Source organism: Apodemus sylvaticus, unplaced genomic scaffold (genome assembly GCF_947179515.1).
Source record: "Apodemus sylvaticus unplaced genomic scaffold, mApoSyl1.1 scaffold_180, whole genome shotgun sequence".
Classification (NCBI taxonomy): Eukaryota; Metazoa; Chordata; class Mammalia; order Rodentia; family Muridae; genus Apodemus; species Apodemus sylvaticus.
Window position 1 is genome coordinate 333,197 of NW_026263249.1, and position 25,524 is coordinate 358,720.

At 40.2% G+C, this 25,524-nt stretch overlaps 1 protein-coding gene and 1 long non-coding RNA gene across 2 annotated transcripts; both read right to left on the minus strand.

Moving 5' to 3' along the window:
- Positions 1-1,137: 1,137 nt before the first annotated feature.
- On the minus strand, positions 1,138-3,827 carry LOC127676147 (uncharacterized). The gene is made up of 3 exons (XR_007975684.1): positions 3,512-3,827; positions 3,128-3,193; positions 1,138-2,863 (listed from the first exon to the last, which is right to left on the minus strand). It is a non-coding gene; the product is annotated as an uncharacterized LOC127676147 (long non-coding RNA).
- Positions 3,828-5,807: 1,980 nt separating this feature from the next.
- LOC127676146 (leukocyte immunoglobulin-like receptor subfamily B member 4A) lies at positions 5,808-6,887 on the minus strand. The gene is made up of 3 exons (XM_052172113.1): positions 6,699-6,887; positions 6,522-6,557; positions 5,808-6,316 (listed from the first exon to the last, which is right to left on the minus strand). Exons 1-3 carry the CDS (start codon positions 6,814-6,816, stop codon positions 5,889-5,891), a joined length of 582 nt encoding a protein of 193 aa, XP_052028073.1. The 5' UTR covers positions 6,817-6,887; the 3' UTR covers positions 5,808-5,888.
- Between the last annotated feature and the right edge of the window lie 18,637 nt (positions 6,888-25,524).

Genomic DNA, 25,524 nt, shown 5'->3' on the forward strand with positions numbered 1-25,524 from the left:
ATAGACTCCACAGTGTGCAATAAGGAGACATCAGCCTGGGAAAGTCTGATATCAAACTATTCTATACCTGCACATGCACCAGTAGAAGAAGCCACGTTAACCTCTTCATCTAGGAGCATTATCCAAAGCAACCACACATTATGCTGAGGATTTATGCAAAAGTCATAGTCAGGCCCAAGCTCCTTCCAGGTGTTAATATAGACATGGAGACCTACTCAGTATACTAGTTCCTTGGTAGTGTGTCTTAAACTTAGTCTCACAAAGTTTTTAGTGTGTTCTTTATTTGTCAGTGTCAGCTCAAAAGACAAGGTGACTTAACACAGAGTGTTACAAAATCTGCTTCCCATATTCTCTGGATGTTGATTTTGAAAAGCCTTGGTGTGTCAGGAACTGTCTGGGGGTCCATTAGATCACTTCCTCCACATTTTACGATGTGGCTTATATTCAGTTTCAGGAAGTCAGTGACACTCCATGAATCATAAATCAGTTGTCAAGGAACAGACTTAACCTGGAGGTTAAGTCTGATAGTTGAAAAACAAAAGCCTAGAATTGTGGGTGAAAGCTGGTGGCCTATGTTCTGCTCAAAAAAGCTTTACCAGCTGCTTTCCTTTTCTTCTATTGTCTTTCTCTCTGATCAGTTTTTTTTTTTTCTGACGATCTCCAGGCAGTTCTCTTTCACTCTATATGCTTTCTGTGACAATTCTCCAAGCTATTCTCTCTTGCTATTCTGAAAACATTCTCTTGATACTTTTTCTCTCACCGCTCATAAGCCCAATCTCTTATTTTACATATAAATCCAATTAATTGCTCCTGCTCCCATTTTGGTTTTAATATAAATCAGCATCCTGTGAACATAGCCCCTTGCAATTAAAGAGACATCAGGCACATGTTTTGCTTTAAGTTTGCAAAATAATATAGAGATCTGCTTTCCTCTGTCAAGCACAAAGAATAAGGAAGCTGTGGTTACCGTTTCTAGAAATTACAACTCCTACTACAGCTGGGCGGAACCTTGAACTCTTCCATGAGGATTCTGAACACAGTAGTCTGACTGCCTTTTTAAGAAAAAAAATACCTAAATCTCTTTATTTCTTTTCTTACTATGATTCCAACAAGTTGGCACACTTTTCAGCTGTTTTAGTTACTTTACTTTAATGAAACCTCTTATACAATTTATATTGCCCCCTGATATTTTCACATAGTTGAGAAATTTTCTATTTTCCAAGTCATATTTTTAAAGCAATTCCCATTGTCTAAAAGGCTGTCCAGAAGGTCCCAGACTTTACCAATTGCTGAGAAATTAGCCATCCCTTGTCTCTGTACTCCTGCTAGCTTTGATTATCATGGAGTCATTAACATTAACAAGAAGGACATTCCTCAAAGGAGGAATATAAAAATATGCACATTATATATGAAGATGATTTACACACACATCAACTATCAACACTCCTGGAGGCCCATGCATGTTGGTGCTGTCCCTTTCCATCTCATTCTGTGTCTAACAAGGTCATGCCAGTCAATCCCCTGTAGCCTTCCTTGTAAGTAGTCAGGTGTCAGCAAGATGTACTTCCTGAATATACTCTGAGACCTTCCATGACAAAAGGGCCTCTTTAATTGTCCCTCTAATCTTCCAGGCTTAGACAGACAAGCTCTCTTTCCAAGGAGAGACCCAGTCCTGTCTCCTCCTGTGGGAGAAGCAGGGTATCAGTACTCAGGTAAGTAATTAGTGACAGACACAACACACCAAAAAGCTGCTGCAATCTTTCTTCTGCAAACATCTCAGATATAGACACATGATTTAGGAACTACTTTTTGACTTCATGCCAGGTTGTATCAGGTGATGATCATATGGGGGGGGGGTGGTTACATGTTTGCTTGGTAACTTGAAACTAAAAAGGACAGAGCAGGAAGTGTATTTTGGAACCTTGTTGTCAACCAGAAAGTGGTGAATCATCACAAACTTGAGGTCACTCTAAGAATTCTACCAAGCTGCAGTCTGAGAAAATTTGCTCTAGCTTGTAAATTTCATTAATATTATATTGCCAGTCAGGCCAGTTAGGAACACGGTGTGAACTCCTGTATGTGGCATAGGAGGGGCTGTTGTCCTGAGCCTCTGTGGAGTTTCCCTATTTACTGGAGTAAGTAATGCTTCCTCTGAGTAAGTAACACTTCCTACTGTACATTATTGTTGTTAGAATTCTCACACTATCTTCCTTAACTTCTGACACACCGTCCTGTCCTTTCCCTACCAGTTGTTGAACTTTGATTCTTTCACCATCCACTATGTCTGGATTTTTCACAAACAACTCTTCCCGTTGTACCTGATTCATTACATCTCCACATGTCTCATTTCCCTCCCACTTAACTCTAAGCACAGAAAAACAAGGCACAGCACCCAAATCCACAGAATTTGTCCAATGCTCTCGAACAGCTTGCAGAAGCAGGAAGCCAGGGACCTCGTGGGGCTAATTTCCGAGGAACACACACAGCTCTGGCTTGACAACATGACTTCTGCCATGTTACACAGACTCCACTGGAGCTGGTGTGGCATTTTTTGAGAAGGGTTTGGCTTGATTTAAAAGACATGAGGACTTTTGTTGCCTCTGAAAGGGTAAGAAGCACATTCCCACAATTCTGAGAAGCTTCTGATGACACCTGAGGGAGTCATGATGGCTCCCATCTGTCAAACCAAGTCCACTGAGAACAAATGTCTTCTCAGAAAATCCCTCATTCTCATTCGTGGGATGTGGGGTGTGGGCCTTCTTCCCAGGATGGCTGGCTGCTGGTCTCAGCTGTGGTTCTCTTCCTGTGTCCGGCTGCTCAGCTGGGCGTAGATGACAGCCTGGGTCTCTTTGGATGTTGTGTCCTGGAGTAGGATTGTGTTGGAAGAAGGTGTGTGTTTAGTGTTAGTAACTTATGGGGTGTGGCTCAGTTGTGAGCATGTCTCTGGTGTGGAAGTGTCTCAGATGTGGATGAGTCTTGGGTTGGTCGTGCCTTTGATGTCATATCCTGGAGTAGGACAGGGTTGGAAGGTGTATGTCTAGTGTTAGTGACTAATGGGGCATGGCAGTGCTGTGGGTGTGTCTTGCGATAAACCTGAGGGAAAAGTTTGGAAAGAAGGTAACCCTACCATCCGAAGCCTGGAGGGTTTCACCTGGGCATACACGATCCCTTGCATGTCCTCATCAGGTGGGGTCTGCGGCAAGAGACAATAAGCTGAATGAAGGGGATGAAAAGGACTGAAGTGTGCGAGGCAGGGGGATGACAAGGACTGAAGCATGTGAGGGAGGAGGATGACTAGGAGTGAAGCATGTGAGGCAGGGGAATGACCAGGAGTGAAGCCTGTGAGGAAGGATAATGGCCAGGAGTGATGCTACTCCCGACTCCATCCAGCATCTCATTCAGTCAGAGAGTTCATTTAGTATTTTAATCACACTACACGTTTCCAAGGCCACCCCAGAATGTAGGAGACTCTGGAAGCTTCCGCCTCATGGTCACCACTTTTTATTCTCACCCTGATTCCATTTCCCTCGGCTCCAGCCGCGTCCTCAGCCTTCTTTTTATACCAACGCCGGTTGGATGAGGATGAGACAGAGCAGGAGGAAGAATAGCAGGAAGAGGAACACCGCCAGGACTCCAGTCAAAACCTTCCAGTGTGTTTCCAGTCCTTAGGCGGAAGTGACGTCAGGCATGAGAGAAGGGTATTCCTTACCCGCGCACCTATGATGTGCCCAGCCAATGCGTGACCCCCAATACCACAATCATTCAACCTGGAATTGTATGTTTTTCCAAGTCAGCTGTAGGTGAGAATATTAAGGCTCACAGAGACAAGTCCAATATGCCCAAGTCATTTAGAATGAATGTCAGAATCATGAAAAATATGTAAAAAAAATAAAATAAGAATGATAATGATGATAATAATAATAATAATAATAATAATACATAAAAATAAGTCAAACTCAATGTTTGATTTCTAGCCTTCTCACGACACTTTGAGCATGGAAGCAGGTGATAGTCTAGCCTCGGCTCTTAGTCCACTCAGTGTCCCCTTCCTTGTGGCAAAGGGGGTGGTAGTCATTTCAGTACTGGGATCCCATGGAAGGGACTCCTTCCTCACCTGGGATGTCACACCCATGGGAAGCACAGGAAGTAACTGAAGGTGTGAGCTCAGACGATCCTGTACAGGAGCAGAAATTATGTAAGGGAATCAGAGAATGTGTTTTTTTCCCCATTGCTGAATATCTAAGCCTCATTTTTATCTTCCATTATTATTTAATAATATTTGTCTAAGGAGCTGGAGTTTAGGAAGAAACTTTATCAGAAATTTCAGGAACCCAAGCACTCAGAACTTCTTGTAAAGCGGGTTCTAAAATTTAGGTAGACAGAGATATTGTTCCTGGGCTGCGTAAGGAACACATCATCTCATTTGGAAATAAGTACAGATCTCTCACTTTCTCAAATTCAGAGGTGGATTCACCAATTCATAGTGATCTCAATTCTTGTTATACTCAATGCCAGGCGGGTTTCACTTAACATCTTCAGTGGGCGTAGGGGACGGGTCCTTGGTTTCTGCCACAGGTTGAAGGAGAGATGAACATTAAAGTTCACAACATTTTACTGTGTCCTGTTTCTTTCTATCTCAATTTGGACACTAATTAAAAAAGGATATCCCCCTATTGTAGACAAGATTTTTTTTTTCACTCTGGGTTATTGGATCTCTGTGAAGATCACAGCTCGGCCTTTCAATTCTATACAAATCCTTATCATTGGATATATGGGTGGGGGGTTATGGATACCCTGAGGGACTCAGAACTGCCTCAACGAATCTGTGTAAAGCAGTAAAGCAGGTACGAAATGTCTCTGGTGTGCATCCATTACCATGAGTCTAGGCACATGATTTTAAGAAATAAAAAAAAAAGAAAGAAAGAAAATGTACAGTATCTGCCTTCCACTGAAGATGATTCTCATTAGATTTTGTAAATTTGGTACAAGCTAGATAAAGTTGGAAATAGGCAGCTGCAATAGAGAAAAACGTATATATGTCTGTGGAAATATTTTCCTGATTGATCTATGAGAGCCCAGGACACTGTGGTTTATTCTAATCCTAACTGTTTAGACCTTAATGGTGGAAGAAAACAATACTGCAAGCCATTGACAAGTAAAGTGTGAGCAGTGCTCCTTCAAGATCCCTATTTCAATTCTTGCTTGCACGTCTACATCTAATTACCTTCATGTTGCTCCACACAAAATTATATGGAATAAATCCTTATCTCACAATGTTGATTTATATAGATCATGTTTTACAACAGAAACAAGAACCTAACTAGTACAGTGACATCATCTGATCACTTTGTCAATTGTGTGTCCCACTCAACTTCCACTGCTAAATTACAATGAGACAAGGAGGAAGGCATTTGGACTGGGGGATTCTGATTGCAACTCCGATATTAAGGGGTGAATGTCTTTTGAACTGAACAGGATTTTGAACCTTACAGTTTCCTCCCTCTTATTTTAGGCCAGAGGTCATCGTAGAAAAAAAGACCATGTGACCCAAAATACTGAATGATTATGGGAAAGAGATGCTTACCTGAGACCATGAGGTCAAGGGGGGTCACATGATGTTGACCAAACCTGTGGTTCATTCCTATAAGAGCTGTAGCATCTGAACGTTCCATTGTGGTTGAGAGTAGCAGCAATCAGAACAAAAGTAGCATGGAATGGCGGATTGGCCTGATGCTGTGAGTCCAGGGTCCATGAGAGGTGGTGTTTTCCTTCCTGGATCAGGATGAATCTGCCAAATCCCGTGAATGAGCTACAGGTAAAGGCTACGGACACTCCAGAAGTCACATTAGTGCTTGGCCTGACTGACAGGCTGGGCTTTTCATGTGCTCCTAGGATACAAGGTGCAAGATATGAAATGAACAAGAGTTATTGATATTGTCTTCTAGGACTGGACTCTGAGAGAAGAGCTCCCAGAGAACAGACCTCCTTCTCAGGAGAAGGCACATACATGGTTCCCAGAGCATCCACTCCCCTGTCACCACCAGCTTCATGGCATCACTGTGCTGTGAGTGTCCAACAGAGGTCCTAAAATAACACTTATAGATGCCTGCATAGTCAGTTGTCGTGTGTTGAATGTTGAACTTGGCCTTATTCTTGGTTTCCAGAGGGAATTGAGTGTCCCAAGGGTATCCATTTTGCTCTTTATACAGACGATACTCCTGGGCCTCCCAGGAACCCTGACACCAGATAATCACAGGTGTATGTAAGGCAATCACAGAGCCTGGCTCAGCCCAGATGATGGGCTTTGGAAGATGTCCTGTGAAAAAAAAATCAAAGTCTGACTCCCAGAACATCTTCCTTCAGACACCAGATCATAGCACAGAAACCTCCCCTGGACCGAGACATTAGAGCATAAATGCTTTTTACTGATTACCATTGTGAGGAATTGGCTCACTAGAGAAAAATAGAGTTATTCCCATCAGAGTGAAGATACAAACCCTGGAAAGGATGGAGACACTCACCTGCCTGTCCTGCCATCTTGTGTTCCACAATAAAACCTGGAAGAAAACTTTCAGTCAGACCTTTTCCACATTTAAAGGCAGAGGGGATCCCCTAGGGTGTCCACGTGAAATTAATCCTGGCTGTTGAGTAGGTTCCCTTACAGACATAAATGTCAATTCCCCCTGTTCATATCTCACCAAGGAACAACAGCCCTGTGAGCATGACCATCATGGTGAGTCCCAGTAGTGTCCGTAGCTGTTGTCCTGGGCCAGTCTGGCAAATGTTCTGTATCATCAGGCAATATGTGGATGTCATCTTATGGGCAGGTCCTTCCTGTCATGGGTTTTCAATATCACAGCTATTACAGGAAGAGAAACTTCTGTATTTTCCTCAGTACAGAGGATTGGGTAATAACTCCGGACCCTGAAGTGATTTTAGAGAACTTTGTGGTTGTTTTTTTTTTTTTTTTTTTTTTTTTTTTTAATTTCTCAAAGATTTTCCATCATCCTGGTGTTTTCTAAGCCAGAGTGCATTCACAAGTAAGAGAATTTTGCTTTAAAATAGAAACAAATATAGATGCAGGATATGGAAATGTCCTGTGGGTCAAATCCAGGGCTGTGTTCAAAGACAAGAGTCATCCATGCTCTTTCAATTGGAGGATGTAATGCCAAGGGGCTTTATAGATTCAGTTCACATGTTTCTGAAGGTTTGTCTCATATCACTGCTGGCTATGCCCCAGTGGTCTCCTTCCCCGTGCCATATTGCCTGATCCACTGTAACAAGGGACCAATATTTTACCAAGACTCTTCTCTCTTTTTCCTTGTTTCTGTGATGCTGATGCCTTTGTCTACATGCTGGCATCATCAAGATGTCATTAATGTGTTGAGACCACAAGTCTTAGGTCCTCCTCCAAGATTATTAACTTAAGTACTTTCTTGTTCCTGAGTTTTAACTTTAGTTTCAGGGCATGAAAATGTAGGAACCTTTGGATTTATTATTCAGTTTAGTACCGTATTTGTCCATTTTGTCCCCCTGAACTATGCTGACTGGCTCTTATCATCCCAGAGAGATAATAGTATCAACAGGTCCTTGGGATGCCTGTGCATTTGGGAAATCCAGCCTCTGAGGATCCCATGGAAGAAAGATGGGGTTTCCTTTTCCAGTGTCAGTAGTTGTGATGTCAACACATTTTTTGTGGACTGTTCATATAAGAATTTTATTAATGAAGATGGGAGTTTAGTCCTCATTCAGATATTATTAATTCTTGAAGGAGATAAATAAAAGGAAATGACTTAGAGGGTTTTTTTGAAGGCATAGGTTTTAAAAATTTCCCAAGTTCATGTAAGCAGTCTTTGGTTGTGTAATAACAATTACAATCATGATTACACACTTAGTTGTCATTGTTTTCTGTTTTTAGCAATACTGACTTATGTTGGGTTATTAAAATGTTTGTTCCTTTCACTCAATTGCCCAAAGTGCTGTGATTTTAATTATTCCTGGGCTACTGGAGTACATTGAGGCTCAGTTCAGCATTTATAACTGGAATTTTATGAATTCCCATTTTCAATTTACATCTATATTACATAGAGGAAATAAATAACATAGTGGTTTTGTCGTCTTAAGAACTGATAATTTATTGTTAATGGGATGTAATGAAAAGCAAAACTGTAAAATTCACAGAAGACATGTTTTATTGCAACTAATAAAGAAAAAGGAGGCAGATCTTTTAAGAGTATGGTAAAGCTTAACATTCAATCAAATACCATGTCCCCAACACAATCTATGTCTCTCCATACTAAATAAGGTATATCTCTCAGCATTGATATAAGTGCATTCCGGAATGTATTTTTTTGGAATTCTGAAGATATACATAAAAAAACAAACAATAAATACATTTTCTGCATTTTTGTCAAAGCTGAGAAAAAATCACCATCTCTCTTACATTACATCTCATCATGAAAGAATGGAGAGTTTTAGTTAAAAGAATGGAGCTTGAAATATAAATTCAGAGTGGCCAAATTAATACCCCCAAAACCTCTGCCCCTTGAAATGCATTCTATTTCTCCAATGCACCTTTGGCTGGGGCAGATTACCAGCTTGTCTTTTCCCCTGAAAATGCCACATCCTGAAGTTATCCCAGGAGTTACTCTGCACACAAGGCAATAGGGCAACTGATGGAACGGAACATGGGGAAAATGAATGCACATTCCATGGACCTAACTGGAGAACAGCTACACAGAGAGCAAAGAGTTTGATCTGAAGGCCTCCCCAGAGATCTGCTGCAGACAGGGCAACAGATCAGCTGCTTCTCTGTCCCTATGAAGACTTAAAAGTCCAAAGGCTTCTCAGAATATCTCTCAGAAGAATCACTGAAGTCATGGGAAGAAATCACCAGCATATGTCCACCTCTGAAGATCCCTCAATAAGAAGCCCCCACAGGGGTTCAGCTAAAGCCAGGGCCACAGGGACACCATGCTACCTGAAGCAACTCAAGGACTAAAGAAGTCTCCAGGACAGAGACACTCAGAACATAAAACATTACGAATATGCAGATAGTGACAGGCAGGCACAATTCCATAAGGAACAGAAGCCAATATACATGGGCATCATTGGAATCCAGTTCTCCAACCCCAGCAAGCATTGAAAACAACAACAAAAAGTTTCTGAAAATCAGAAAGCTGACCTAAACTCCTATCACAGAAAGATATTATATTCCTTTAAGGAGGATATAAATAACTCACTAAAAGAAATGTAGGAAAGCAAATATAATCATGTAGAAGCCTTAAGAGAAGAAACATATATCTTAAAAAAATAAAAGAAACCACAATCAAATAGGTGAAGGAATTAAATGAAGACATCCAAGGCTTAAACTTTGAAATACAAACAATAAAGAAAACACAAATGGTGGCAAGTCTAGAAAGGGAAAAGTTCAGGAATTACAGATGTAATAATTGCTACATAAAACAACAGATAGAGGAGAGAATCTCTGGTGTAGAGGATATCTTAAAGGAGATTGACACAACTGTCAGTGCAAATTCAAAACATAAGAAACTCCTAATCCAAATCATCCAGGAAATCCAGGATAAAATAAAAAGACCAAATCTAAGAATAATAGTGATAAAGGAGAGCAAATATTTCCAATTCATAGGACCTGACAACATCTTCAACCAAATCATAGAAGAAAACTTACCCAATCTAAAGAAAGAGATGTCCATAAATGTACAAGAAGCCTATAGAGCATCAAAAAATTGGACAAGAAAAGAAAATCCTCTTGTCACGTAATAATCAAAACACTAAATGTACAAATGAACAAAGAGAGAATATTTAAAGCTGCAACTGAAAAATGGTCAAGTAATATATAAAGGAATACCTATTAGAATTACACCAGACTTCTCAACAGAAGAGCCTGGTCAGAGGTCGAACATACTCTAATTATACAAAGAATCAACAAAACCATGAGTTTGTTCTTTGAAAAAATCAAATAGATAGATAATCCCTTAGGCAGACTAACCTGGTGGCATAGAGACAGTACAAAAATCAACAAAAATCAGACAGGAAAAGGGAGACCTAACAACAGAAACTAAGAAAAATTAAAAAAAAAAAAATCGGAACCTACTACAAAAGCCTTTACTTAAAAATACTAGAAAGCATGTCTGAAATGGATGATTTACTACACAGACACCAGGTAGCAAAGTTAAGTCAGGATCTGAATAAACATCCAAATAGCCCCATAACCCCAGTGTAAATAGATTATCTCATTAATAGCCTCCCATCCAAAGAGAGCCCAGGACCAAAACATTTTTGTACAGTTATATCAGATCTTCAAAGAATACCTAACACCAATACTCCTCAAGTAATCCCACAAAATATTCACAGAAGGAATACTACCAAACTTATTCTTTGAAACCACAGATAAACTGATAACAATACCACACAAAGTCCCAAAAAAGAAAGATAATTTCAGACAAATTTCCCTTATGAATATTGATGCAATGATACTCAATAAAATTCCCACAAATGGAATTCAAGAAACAACAAAATGATTATTCACCACGATCAAGTAGCCATGGACACCAACCAATTCCTCCATGGTACTTGCCTCTGCATCTGCTTGAGTTTTTGCCCTGTCTCATTTCAGTGATAGACTCCCATCAGGACATGTAAGTCAGACCTAACTTTTGGTCTATGTGTTTCTTTTAGAACATTTTGGGGAAACAAAAGAAAAAAAAATAGAATCTATAGCAAAAATACAATTAATGGCTATGGCAAGATGTAGCCGGAATGGTAGTAACTTGACAGAAATGGAATCAATTTGTATGAAAACCAGGAGTAAGACAGCATCATTCATATTTTACATTTTCACAGTAAGAATGGTCCAGTGTTTCAAAAGATAACCTGGTTGGACTGGAACATACTTTGTAAATCAGACTGGCCTGAAAACCGCACAGTTCTGTCATATCTGCCTTCTGAATGCCAGGATTAAAGTAGTCCATTGCCATGTTTGGTATCTTTTTCCATTTCTATTCTGTATCATGATTTAAATCTTAGCAAGAGAAACAGGACAAAAATATAGAGGTGCAATGTGGTTTATATACAGGAAAGCAAGTAACCAACATTTCCTAACTGGAGGATGATATTCTTTCAGATTTGAGGTCATAAATAATCCACAGAATATTCTTGAAACTTTTGGAACTCCAAGAATATCCTCATCAAACCACTTCCCACCACTCCCCTTTATGCTGATTCCCCTGGCGTATCAGTCAGCAGAGGTGAGCTATCCTTAGAAATAGATGGACCATAGAAATATTTGGGTCTATCTGAGGCATAGATAGCTAAGGTGAAGAGTGTGTTGTTCCATGAACTTCTCTGGCAGGCCTAAGACTCTGCCTACCTCCCAGTGAGTCCTGCCAGGATGAGGATGATCCAATCAACACTAGAAATAACATTAAGGCTGAAGTCCAGTGTAAGAACAAAGCCAACAAGAGCCAGAGCAATTGGGCGCCACCAGAACCCATTTATCTTCCAGCAAGCCCTGGATAACCTAACACAGCTAAAGCTAGGGTTATGATCAGGAAGATGACCTTAAATCTAATATTATAAAGATTATAAAGATTATAAAGAAAGGGGGTCATTAAATACGAAATGAGTACATTCCTAAAGGAAAACACATATTGATGGAATCCTGGAATTGGAAAGCCTGGGGGAGAGAACAGGACCCACAGAAGCAAGCATAACCAACAGAAGAAAATGTGGAAGAGAGAATTTCAGGCAGAGAAGTTTTGATGGAAGAAGTGGGTACATTGATCAAATAAAATACAAAATCTGAGCACTTCCTGACACAGAACACATATGAAATCTGGAGCACTCTGAGAAGGACAATTTAAGAATACTAGGAATAGAAGAACACTCCCAGAACCACAGCTCAGGAAATATTTTTCAACATATTGTAAAAGAAAGTTTCACCACCCTAAAGAATGGGATGCCTATAAGAATAGAAGGAGCTAACAGAATACCAATTAGATTGAACTAGAAAAGAAAATCCACCCACCACATAATAATCAAATCACCAAATATAGAGAAAAGAGAAAGATTATTGAAATCTGTAAGGGAAAATAGCTAAGTAACATAGAAAGGCAATATAGGAAATAAAAGCCAGAATGGCCGGGACAGATATCTTGCACACTCATAGAGACCAGAGATATCAGACAAGACTACTCTACCCAGCAAATCTTTTAATAATGTTAGATGGAGAAAGCAAGATATTCCATGACAAAACCAAATTTAAGCAATGTATATTTGCAAATCTCGTCATACAGAAAATACCTGATGGAAAATTCCAACTCAAGTAGGCTAACTGTACCAAATAAAACAAAGAAAATAAGTAACATCACACGAACAAAACCAAAAGGGCAACACACACACACACACACACACACACACACACACACACACACACTTAGCTATCATTGGCCATTAACATTTCTCAACATCAATGGACACAGTTTTCCAATAAACTAGACACACAGGCTAACAGAATTGATGTGAAACTAGATCTATCATACTGTTGCATTCATAAAACACACCTCAGTAACAAGGTTTGATTTTACCTCAGAATAACGTTCTGGATAAAATTTTCCAAATAAAATTAATACAAATCTCAGAAGCTTTCATATTTACAAAGATATTTGCTGAGAATAAAATTAAGAAACTTAATCTAAAGGCCAACGTTCACTAGAAAAGAAATTTAATGCCATGCTTTGTAGAAAGAAAAGGGAGATCATAAAATTCATATAGTGGAAAAAATTCCCTGGGCATGTAAGTCATTTCTGAGCAAAAAGTATAATATTTAGCATAGCTCTGTTTCTGAGTTCCAGAGCAGACGTGAAAAAACACGGGCCGGAATGTGTAGTTGAGGATATTTCAGTCTTCATTTCTATGACGTCATCCATGCTCCTGGATTTTGAGGCCCCAGGAGAATACTTTGCTGGTCAAAGTGTTATCAGGCAAGTGTCAATTGTTTGTGTATGTGAACATGTTTTAAAATGATGTCAGGAGAATGGATCAGAAGTTTCACATCTGGAAGATAAGATAATAGTTTGAACATACCTATTACAATCAGAACTCATTCAAGCATGCAGCATCTTCTATTCTAAAGTAAAAATAAGAGAGCATCAGACTCACATGTATGGATTCCATCATTCCTAGAGGATGAGCAGTGTGGCTCATGCTACAGCAGTCACAGATACCTAGTGTACTGGCTGGTTTTGTGTGTCAACTGGACACAAGGTGGACTTATCACAGACAAAAGAGCTTCCATTTAGGAAATGTCACAGCTGTAAGGAATTTTCACAATTAGTGATGGGGGAGAGGGCTCACTGTGAGTGACGCCATCTGTGGGCTGATCCAGGGTTATCTAAGAAAGCAAGCTGAGCAAGGCAGAGAAAGCAACAGAGTAATCAGCACCGTCCATGGCCTCTGCATTAACTCCTGCCTCCAGGTCCCTGTCATGAGTGAGTTCCAGTCCTGACTACTTTGGTGGTGAACTGCAATGTGGAAGTTGACAGTGAATAAACCCTTCCCTTCCCAACTAGCATCTTGGTCATAGTATTTTGTGCAGGAATAGAAACCCCGATTAAGACACCTAATCACCAACAAGCGTCCCTGATTATCATTTTGTGGAGCTCCAATAAAAAGGCTAAATCCTGAAATTCTGTGACTTGTGCTGGGTCCAGAAACATCCAATCTTATCAATATCCATAATAATACAAATGGAGAATTTGAGTTGTAAAACATTCCATTCCTCTCTATAATTGGTTCTCACAAATTGATACTTTACAGTGCTTTGTTTCTTCATCTTTACACTTTATTAATTGTTTATGTTTATCTTAGAACTAATGACTGACCCAATTTGAGTCCCACCCCACAGGAGAGAGTCAACCCTTGAGAGAATTAATGATATTCTGCAATTCTTGCATTCAGGGACCTAGCATAAATGTCATCTATGAAGCTGGATCCAGCAGCTGATGGACATAGATGCAGAAACCCAGAGCCAAAAACATAGGCAGAACTCCAGAATAGGGAGTCTAATGGAAGAGTTGGCTGAATGATTGAGGTACCCAGAGAGGTCAAGGTGAAGGGGAGGGAGGCTGGACAGAGGGACTTGTGAGGTGGGGATGTGCATAGTCTGTGATCAAGATGTAAACCAAGTGAATAAATACATGGAAAAATAAATTTTAAGAAGGAGAGGAATAAGAAGAAAAGGAGAGAGAGGAGAAATAATGGTTTCAAGGCCATAACAACAGTGTCCTACCATTGAGTTCCTTCTAACACTGGGGCATCCATGCCTATCTTTTCCATTTGCAGCGGAATCACAAAGGGTATATGTTGAAAACTGAAGATTCTAAGTTGCACAGAAAGAGATTTTGGAAATCACTTGAAGTAAGTTATCTATTTTTCAGTGTGGAGTTTTATTTATGCATGATTTATTTATGCAATAATTTATCCATTATTTGAGGTCCCTTTGTTATGAGTAGAAAAAAATGGGAACTCATAAAGTAGGTGGGATTGTGATAATTTAAAAATAATAGAAAATGTTACATAACAGCAAGACAGAGTAAAATATGTACAAATTTGAGGACCTAACCATGGCTAATGATGCAGGTTATTTCCCCAAGTGATGATGTGAAAATGGAGGCCCAGAAGCCCCCCAGTCCACCCACAAAACCTGAAGAAAAAAATTCCTCAGTTCAAATAAAATTTGAATATTCTATAAGAATATTCTAGGCCTATTTTACATGAGACCAAGAATTTGAGATTGTTACTTGCCTCAGACCACACCTGGGTGATACTCGAGAATTATCCATAGCATGTGGACATCTACCTCTGGTTGTGGATAATAGCAGGACCTACCACTGTGAACATGGCCTGGAATATCCCAGTGTGTTTATTCTGGGAGGAATCAGTTTAGAGAACTTTTCATTTTCTTTCATTAGAATGACCCTATCAGATACCTCTTTTTTTGCACACTGAAGATTCACATTTACCTCTGAGGTCACAACAGAGCTGGGAAAGACTGACAGTGTGACTTTTTGTGGTAAAATGAGAAGTCAAACGAGTTTAGTGAACTCATATGGGAAACACACTTCTCATATTTGACAAAGGGAGACCACAATGAACATATCTCTTTGCTCAATAAGATGAGGGATATGGGAAGTGTTTTCTCAGCCGTCACCACAAGCACCATGATGTTACCTATTTCCTTATGGTGTCATGAAGTGGCACCTATAGGAAGACCAATCTCGACCTACACTGTGACATTGAATTGAGGAGACAGAGTACATGGCCTTATTCTCAGTTTCTAGAATGGTTGCAGGTATCAGATAATGTGGACTTCCTCCTTTATGGAGATGGTATTTTGTGGCCATAGAAGATGGTTCGCTGATTCCCAGTCTTTACCACATTGCTTGGCACCACCCTGATTGTGGGTTTAAACAAATCCTCTGCAACAGAAATCAGCAGGCACATTAGAGAACATCATCTTCAGATAGTAACTTCCTGACTCAAAACTTTTTGCATCCCCGGCAACAGGGGAAACCAATTCTCATGGAGTATGTACAATGTGCAACACCTGGGAAGACACTCACATGGTTCCTGGTGTCCAGAATCAGTTCTGCAAGAGAGTTAGCCACGAGTGTTTGCACTAAAGTCCGAGCAGGTCCTCTATGTACAAATAAGATACTGAGCTGCTGCGACACCCTCATCAGCTAAGGCATAGTTGTAAAGTGGCTTTTCTCTTAGGAACTACTTCACCTTCCCTATCTTCACATAGCACCAAGATACAGCAGGGTTGTAAAAATAGGTGTCATGTCATTTTCCAGATGCAACAAGTGTCCAGAATTTGTCTTCTTGCCAAATGGACACACACACAGCATATGGTGTAAACAGTCTGCAATCTTCTTTGTGTCATCTGGATGTTATACTATCAGCCGCTGGGAAAGGGGACCTGATCGTGTGGGAATCTGGCCCTTTTATCTCCAGTTCTATTCCAGGTTTAGCACCAGACTATGTGGTTTCGGTCTACATTAGTTCCTTAGTTTTGGTTTTGGTTTCTGGCACAGATTTTGCTGAATCTCATGCATATCTTAAACTGACAATCCTACACCCTCTGTTGCCTTCTGTGGGCACTGCAATTCCAAATCTGACTGTTGTCTCTTCATGCAGACAGTTTCCAGTGTATGCATCTACATCCGTTTGCATAAGCTCAATCACTATGGACTTAACATGAAAGAAACCTGGTGTCATTCCGAGCCAGCACCTTCACCTGAGGGGAATCAGAATCATTTAGTCTTTTTTCTCAGAGATCTTCTTCTTGTTTTTCCTTCAAACAGATCACACTCATGGCCCATTGGCATCCTGACCCTTGAGACACTCAGGAGATGTTGGATGTACAAATTATTGGTATACATGAAAAATGCTACTCACCCAGGATAAGACACCAGTGACAGAAAAAAAAAAAAAGATAAGACACAAATCTAGCTGATGAACCAACAAGTTCTTTTGATCTCCTTAGAGGTGTGTGGTCAATGATTTTTGGTCTCTCTCTCTCTGTGTGTGTGTGTGTGTGTCTATGTGTGTGTGTAAGTGCATGTTTGTATGTGTGTATGCGTGAGTGAGTGCATGTGTGTGTGCATGAGTGAGTGCACGTGTGTGTGTGTGAGTATGTGTGATTCTCTGTGTATGTGTGTGTGTGTGTGTGTGTGTGTGTGTGTGTGTGTGTGTTTTCTAAGACAGAGACTCACTATGTCATTCTTGTTCTCATTGGGTTGAAATCATAGAAATTCACCAACCAGCCACTGACTGCCAAGTGTTGAGATAACAACGTGATCAATTATGTAAACCAATATTTGGCAATTTTTCAATGGTTACATCACTGCATAGCAACTTTGTCCTGCATCTTTTAAATAGCTATAATTGTGCTGGGAGAGCAGTTGTCTTAGGAACCTCTAAACCATGAAGGAATAATGATGGGGCCTATCTTCTCTAGGTAGGTCACATCTCTGTCATCAGAGCTACTGAGACTTCAATATGGCCAGAGGAACGCCATGCCTGAAGAGCCATGTTCCACAAAGGTAGGAGCAGGTTGATGCTGCTAGGAGGACTCAAGACACCAGAGATGTGCTGATAAACTGTTATTTCTGTTCTCCTGAATAAACATGGAAGAGACATGGAAGGAAATGGAAAAGAAAACATGCCTCTGGATTTGAATTCCCTTTGCTGAACAATCTTCTATAGATTCACTGAATTTTTTTTTACCAAAACATTCAATTTTCATAAGAATCTTAACACACTTAATGATATATTTATTTTCTTCAGAAATCTTCTGGGTTTTATAAAGATTGATTTTGATGTAATGACTTCCATCATCAAATGCCCATTCCAACTTAAATCTTGTTAGCATCTAAATTATGAGCCTTGCCATCCTCCAGATTGTCAAATATTAGCCTCATTTCTCAACATAGAAATGAGTTCTGTTAAGCTGCACAGGACTGGTTAACTTTCAGACTGTTTTATAACATAGTTGGGATACAAGTAGTTTGTATCATGTAAATGATATCAAAGAAGAGTCCCTGTCTGCCATCATCATTTGCAAATGGTTCATACATTGGGCCAAAATTGCAAAGGTTGTCAAAATCTAGAGCTGAGAAATAGAACTGCAAATTAAAGTTCTCAAAATGCAGAACATTCTCTGTATAAGAAAAAAGGCTAGCACTCTCCAGTCCCTAGATATGGACATGATGTATTACTACTCTACCATGGTAGGTGTGGTCATGTCAGGACTCCAAAAGAATCTTACTATGTCTGTGTGCCTGGTTCTCTATTTGCAGATGAGTATGAAGTTAGTTCTGCTTACTCTCTGATGTTCACTATAAAACTAATACAGATTAGTTCCCACTTCTGCAAGCAGACATAGTGTCATATCTAAGAATTATTTTCTGCTTGAAAGTCACACTTTATCCATCCCTGGAAAGATAGCAGTTGTAGCTCATGCTGATAATCCAATGAGTGATTTCCATCTAACATCAACTAATCAACAACTACAAAAACAAAATACCAATATCAAACTCTTTTCCCCCTTCTAGATAAATCAGTTCACTTTCTGATATTCTAATTTAATACCTGTTTCTGTGTCAATAAAAAGACCCTGATTAACTTAGCTAATTATTTTGGAATAGTTAAGTCTAACCACAACAACATGCTCATGCACTGGTGAAGATGCTGTTTTCTTTGTCACAGAATGTTAGAGTAGCTGAAATGCACAGAAAGGGAAAACTTCACTTCATGATGATCAATGATTTTGGTATCAACATACTCCAGTCAGAATGCATCAGCATCTCAGGCAGCTGCATTAGTAACTTAAGGTGATACTCATATACATATAATATCCTTGCTTTTGGACTGACTTTAAATTCCCCTCCCTTACTTCCCAGCCATGCAGGAAATTCAGATTTTATCACTGGGTAGCTGTGCACCATAATCTATTCATGCTACATATGGAACTGATGACAGACGAAGGTAAGAGTAACACCAATGATCAAATAGGTGAAGCATGGAGTTTTGTGGCATCATTTAGAGAAATGGGGAATAGCCATTGTTTACAGTAACAAAAATCAACTAATGAGATTTGACTGACCATATGCAATCTCAGAATAAGTGACAGCTCACAAAAACTGGAAACCTGGTGTACACTGAGGAACCGGTATGTAGTTAAGAGTTTGAAAAACCTAATTTCCAGGTAGCACAGTTGCCAGGGGACAGCAATGGGTACCCCTTAGGACTATAGTTTTAGAAGTTAATGTCGTAAGTAAGAGTCGGGAAATAAGATCTACAGAGAGCCATAATTTTCCTGGATTGACTAGAAATTGAACAGGACCATTACAAGAAAAGGTCCCAGGATAAGGAAGTGGGGGTGGGGAATTGTCCAAAAAACCTAGTTGACCCCATGAAGGAAGTTAGGCCTTCCCAGCATGGATCATTCACTGCTTGATATTTTGTTTTCTGACTTCCTCATTTCTAGATGAGTCAGCCCCACCCCATTAAAACTCTGCATCTAAAACTCACCACTTCTGCTTTTTCAACCTTTCTCTTCTGGACAAAGTTTCTTATCTGACACTGAAGATTCTACCTCAATGCCCCAGGCACTCGTGCTCCCTGGAGGAATGCCATAAGCCTCCATTTAAGATGGGAGGATGACATTTAATACTCTTCAACCTGAAGCCAGCCATTCACTCCTTGCTCTATCCATTGAAGTAGGATGCTAGTGCCATTTGTTTCAGGATAACATGGGAGTCCAACTCCGGTGTGAATGGTATCCCCTTCCCTGAACTCCCTCACACTGTCCTTCCCCTTACTCAACCCCTTCTCCATTGATAAAATGGCAGACCCCTGACCCGGGCACATCAACTCTCTGAAGTTTGCGAAGCATATGTCACAAATAGTGCAAGTGCACTTGTGTTCCTTTAGCTACAGAGGCTTGGGTAGTCCCCAAACCTCCTCCCTCCAAATATTGTTCTCAAGAAGCAGGAAAAGTAAATGGAGAATCTGATCATGCACCAGATGCACAGTAAAGGAAAAGACCTGCAAGTTTTCCTGGCATTTATCACTGATGGATTATTGAACTATAGCTATTTATTGTTTCAAATCTCATGGTGTCTTTCTTGGGTCAGCAATGTCATGCTCATCTTGTATTTTCCAAGTGTTTTGCTTTAAGTGACTGCACCTCAGCCATGTCACTATGCCCAGTATCATATCCATAAGTGGTTCTCCAAGATAGAGTGTACCTTGGTACTGTTTGGAAACTCTTAGGTGTTTATAAAGTCGCATTTTTCATGCTTCTAATCCCCACAATAACTAGCAATTTCTGACTGACTTTGCTTCTGAGAATATAGAGGGATAGACTGCATTCCCAATTCTACTGTGTGACCTCATGCAATCTGAGAATCCTCCAGTTGGATACATAGCCTTTGTCTGCCTAGTATCAGAATAAAATGTTTTTTCATCTCCATTATTTGACAGTACACAGGATCCATGGTATCACCACCCATGGTTTGTATTCTTTGAGGACCACCCTGTATAGATGTGATGTTTTAGGCCAATGTCCATGGAAGTCTATGCTAGTATGGACATGTCCTGCCACAGGGCATATTCTTTCTATGTGAAGCAGAAGTTTGGTCATGAGCAAGAAATTTCTCACCTGCAGAGATTAAAATGAGAACAATGACGCCTCAGAGAACCACAAGAACCTCAAGAAGAAGAAGAAAAGCTTCTACTGCTAAGGGCCTCTCAGGGAGCCCACAAATTGTGGAATGGTCCTTTCTGCCTTTTATTTTTTTTTTTTGGACTGCATATTCTCTAGCCCTTTTTTTTTAATCCCTTATACCTCTTACTCATCAGATAACCTTGTGTTATTTGGACTAAGTTTTGTGAAAGTGACTGTTATCCCTCCCAGCATGGCCTTGTCACCCTCATGTGGCTTGAGAATATATATATATATATATATATATATATATATATATATATATATATATATATATATATATATATATATATATATATATATATATATATATATATATATGTCAGCTCTGGATTCAGACAGGGTTTACAGAGCTGATTGTTAAGGAACAGGCATTTAGAATATCCTCCCATTGAGTCTCTTGGTCTATCTTGGGAATATTTATGCCCTACATAATATTTGTTGTTTTGCCATTACCTTTGACAATCATGACCGGCTGGAGAGCCCTCTTTCTTTTGTAGGGATGTCTATGCCTATTGTTTATGGTGTTGGGATAAGAGCTCTCATGTCTTATTTTGCCCTTTTCTAGGTCTTCATGCATTCCTGTGTCCTGGATGTGTTGTTAAAACAGAATCATCCCTTTATGTGGTCAGCTCATCCAAACTCTTCATCTGTATTTCCATTTTTGTAAAAATATATACATATACCTACACATACACACACACACACACACACATATACGTAGTATGGCAGCTCTTGGTTCAGGCAAGGTTTGCATATATATGTATATGTATGTGAATGTGTATGTGTTTGTGCCTGTTATATGTAAGTGTATGTATATGTGTATATGAATGTGTATGTGTTTGTGTATGTTGTGTGTATGTGAATGTGTATGTGAATGTGTATGTGAATGTGTATGTGCTTGTGTATTTTATGTGTATGTGTATATGTATGGTATGTGTATGTATGTTTGTAGGACTGCTTCTAGGGCATTGTACATACCATCCAAATATCCTATCAATGAGTTGCAGGTCTAGAATCCCATTCATCATCTACAAAATTACAGGGTAGATTGAATAACGGCACTTACCTTGGAATTTGTCCATCCATATATTGGCTAACATAGAGAATGGTTGAAAGAATGCTTTCAAGATTGGCAATGGTTAGGTACCTGATTGACCCTACAATAAGGACATTTCAGTCTGGGAAAGTCTGATGTCGAACTATTCTATACCTGCATATGGACCAGTAGAAGAGGCCAGGTTAATCTATTAATCTAGGAGCATTATCCAAAGCAACCACACATTATGCTGAGGATTTATGCAAAAGTCATAGTCAGGCCCAAGATATTTCCAGGTGTTAATATAGACAAGGAGATTACTCAGTATACTAGTTCCTTGGTAGTGTGATTTAAAATTAGTCTCACAAAGTTTCTAGTGTGTCCTTTCTTTGTCAGTGTCAGCTCAAAAGACAAGGTGACTTAACCCAGAGAGTTACAAAATCTGCCTCCCAGATTCTCTGGATGTTGATCTTTGAAAAGCCTTGGTATGTCAGGAATTGTCTGGGGGTCCATTAGATCACTTCCTCCACATTTTACTCTGTGGCTTACATTCAGTTTCAGCAAGTCAGTGACACTCTATGAATCATAAATCAGTTGTCAAGGAACAGACTCAACCTGGAGAGACATTCTAAGGAAAATGTGTCTGATAGTAGAAAAACAAAAGCCTAGAATTGTGGGTGAAAGCTGGTGGCCAATGTTCTGCTCAAGAAAGCTTCACAACCTGCTGTCTCTTTGTTATATCGTCTTTCCCTCTGATCAGTTTTTTTCTGAAGATCTCCATGCAGCTGCTCTCTTTCACTCTATATGCTGCCTGTGACAGTTCTCCTAGCAATTCTCTTTTGCTATTCTGAAAACTTTCTCTTGATACTTTTTCTCTTGCAGCTCATAAGCCAAATCTCTTATTTTACATATAAATCCAATTAATTGCTCCTGCATTAATTTTGGTTGTAATATAAATCAGCATCCTGTGAACCTAGCCTCTTGCTTTTTAAGAGGCAACAGTCACATGTTTCCCTTTAAAATTGCAAAATTATTTAGAGATCTGCTCTACTCTGTCAAGCACAAAGGATAAGCAAACTGCAGTTACCTTTTCTAGAAATTACTCCACCAACACCTGGGCCTAACCTTGAACTCTTCCATGCTGATTCTGAACACAGTTGTCTGACTGCCTTTCTTAGAAAAAAATATCTAAATATCTTCATTTCTTTTCCTACTATGATCCCAACAAGTTGGCATACTTTTCAGATGCTTTTGTTACTTTAGTTTCATGAAGCCTCTTATACAATTCACACTGCATCCTTATGTTTTCACATAGTTGAAAATTTTCTATTTTCCAAGTCCTATTTTTAAAGAAATTTCCATAGCCCAAAATGGTGTCCAGAAGGTCCCAGGTTTTACCATTTGCTGAGAAATTAGCAATGCCTTTCCTGTGGACTCCTGCAAGCTTTGATTATCATGGAGTCATTAACATTAACAAGAGGGACATTCTTCAATGTAGGAATATAAAAATATGTACATTATTATATGAAGAAGATTTACACCCACATCAACCATCAACTCTCCTGGAGGCCCATGCCTGTTGGTTCTGTCCCTTTCCATCTCATTCTGTGTCTAACAAGGCCATAACAGTCAATCCCTTGTAGCCATCCTTGTAAGTTGTCAATTGTCAGCAAGATGTACTTCCTGAATATACTCTGAGTACTTCCATGACAAAAGGGCCTCTTTAACTGTTGCTTTAATTTTACAGGCTTGGACAGACAAGCTCTCTTTCCATGGAGAGACCCAGTCATTTCTCCCCCTGTGGGAGAAGCAGGGTATCGGTACTCAGGTAGGAAGGAGTGATAGACACAACACACCAAAATGCTGCTGCAATCTTTCTTCTGCAAACATCTCAGATATAGACACATGATTTGGGAACTACTTTTAGACTTCATGCCAGGTTACATCAGGTGATGATCAAGTGGGGGGTGGTTACATGTTTGCTTGGTAACTTGAAACTAAAGAGGACAGAGCAGGATGTGTATTTTGGAACCTTTTTGTTAACCAGAAAGTGGTTAATCATCACAGATTTGAGATCACTCTAAGAATTCTACTAAGCTGCAGTCTGAGAAAATTTGCTCTAGCTTGTAAATTTAATTAATATTTTATGGCCAGTAAGGCCAGTTAGGAACAAGGTGTTAACTCCTGTATGTGGCATTGGAGGGGCTGTTGTCCTGAGCCTCTGTGGAGTTTCCGTATTTACTGGAGTAAGCAATGCTTCCTCTGAGTAAGTAACACTTCCTACTGTACATTATAGTTGTTGGAATTCTCAGACTATCTTCCTTAACTTCTGACACACAGTCCTGGCCTTTCCCTACCAGATGTTGAACTTTTAACCTTTCACCATCCACTATACTTGGATTTTTCACAAACAACTCTTTCTGTTGTAACTGATTCATTACATCTCCAAATGTCTTGTTTTCCTCCCACTTAACTCTAAACACAGAAAGACAAGGCACAGCACCCAAATCTGCAGAATCTAATCAATGCACTGGAACAGTTCGCAGAATCATGATGCCAGGGATGTCTGTGAGGCTAAGTTCTGAGAACACACAACTCTGGTCTGACAACATGATTTTCACCTTGTCACACAGACTGCACCTGGGTTGGTGTGGCATTTACTGAGATGGGTTCAGCTTTATTTACAAAAACGTGAGGACATTTGTTGTCTCTGAAGAGAGAACAAAGTGCATTCCCCAAAACTCCGAGAAGCTTCTGATGACACTAGAGGGAGTCATGGTTTCAAGTCACATCTGTCAAACCAACTCCCCTGGGAACAAAAAGCTGTCTCAGAAAATCACTGTTTCACATTCATGGGATGTTGGGCCTGAGTCTTCTTCCCAGGTCGGATGCCTGCTGGTCTTAGCTGTGGGCATGGCTCGGGTGTGGGCATGGCTATGGTGTGGGCATAGCTACAGTGTGGGCACAGCCTGCTGTTCTCAGCTGTGGTTCTGTTCCTGTGTCCGGCTGCAGAGCTTGGCGTAGGTCACAGCCTGGTTCTCTTTGGATGTTGTGTCCTGGAGTGGCACAGGGTTGGAAGAAGGTGTGTGTCTAGTGTTAGTAACTTATGGGATGTTGCTCAGGTGTGGGTGTGGCCTGACTGAGGACGTGGCCCAGCTGTGGGGGTGTCTTGGGTTGAACCTGAGAGTAAAGTTACCTGACAGGGTGAAAAAGAATGGATTCCTACCATGCGAAGCCTGGTGGGTGTCACCTGGGAGTACACGATCCCCTGTGCGTCCTCATCAGGTGGGGTCTGCTGCAAGGAGACAATAAGTGGGATGAGGGGGATGACCAGGAGTGAAGCACGTGAGGCAGGGGTATGACCAGGAGTGAAGTAAGTCCCGGCTCCATCCCGCATCTCCTTCAGTCATATGAGTTCCTTTAGGAATTTAATTCACTACACAGTTCCCGTCAGGGCGTTCCAAGGCTACCTCAGCATGTGGGGAATCTGGAAGCTTCCTTCTCATGGCCACCATGTTTTATTCTCACCCTGATTACCATTCCCTCGGCTCCAGCCGTGTCCTCGGCCTTCTTTTTGTACCAACGCCTGTGTCGGATGAGGATGAGACAGATCAGAAGGAAGAAAAGCAGGAGGAGGAACGATGCCAGGACTCCAGTCATAACCTTCCAGTGTGTTCCTAGACCTTAGGCATAATTGACATCAGCGTGAGAGAAGGATATTGTTTACCTGAGCACCTATTATGTGCCTAGCCCATTTGTGGCCCTCAGCATCACAATCATTCCACCTGGAATTGTATGTTTTCCCAGTCAGCTATAGGTGAGTATATCAAGGCTCACAGAGACAAGTTCACTTGGTGCAGGTCACTTAAAATGATTATAAATAGTGTATTTGAAAAATACATAATAATAATAATAATAATAATAATAATAATAATAATAATTCATAAAAGTAAGTCAAAACTCAGTACTTGACTTCCAGCGTTCTCACAAAACTTCATAAGCTATTTGAGCATGAAAACAGGTGACGGCCTAGCCTCAGCTCTGAGTTAGCTACAGTGTTGCATGTCACCATCCTTGTGGCAAAAGGGACACGGTCATTTCAGAACTGGGATTACATGGAAGGGTCTACTTCCTCTTCTGAGATGTTAGATGGGAAGCACAGGGAGTAAGT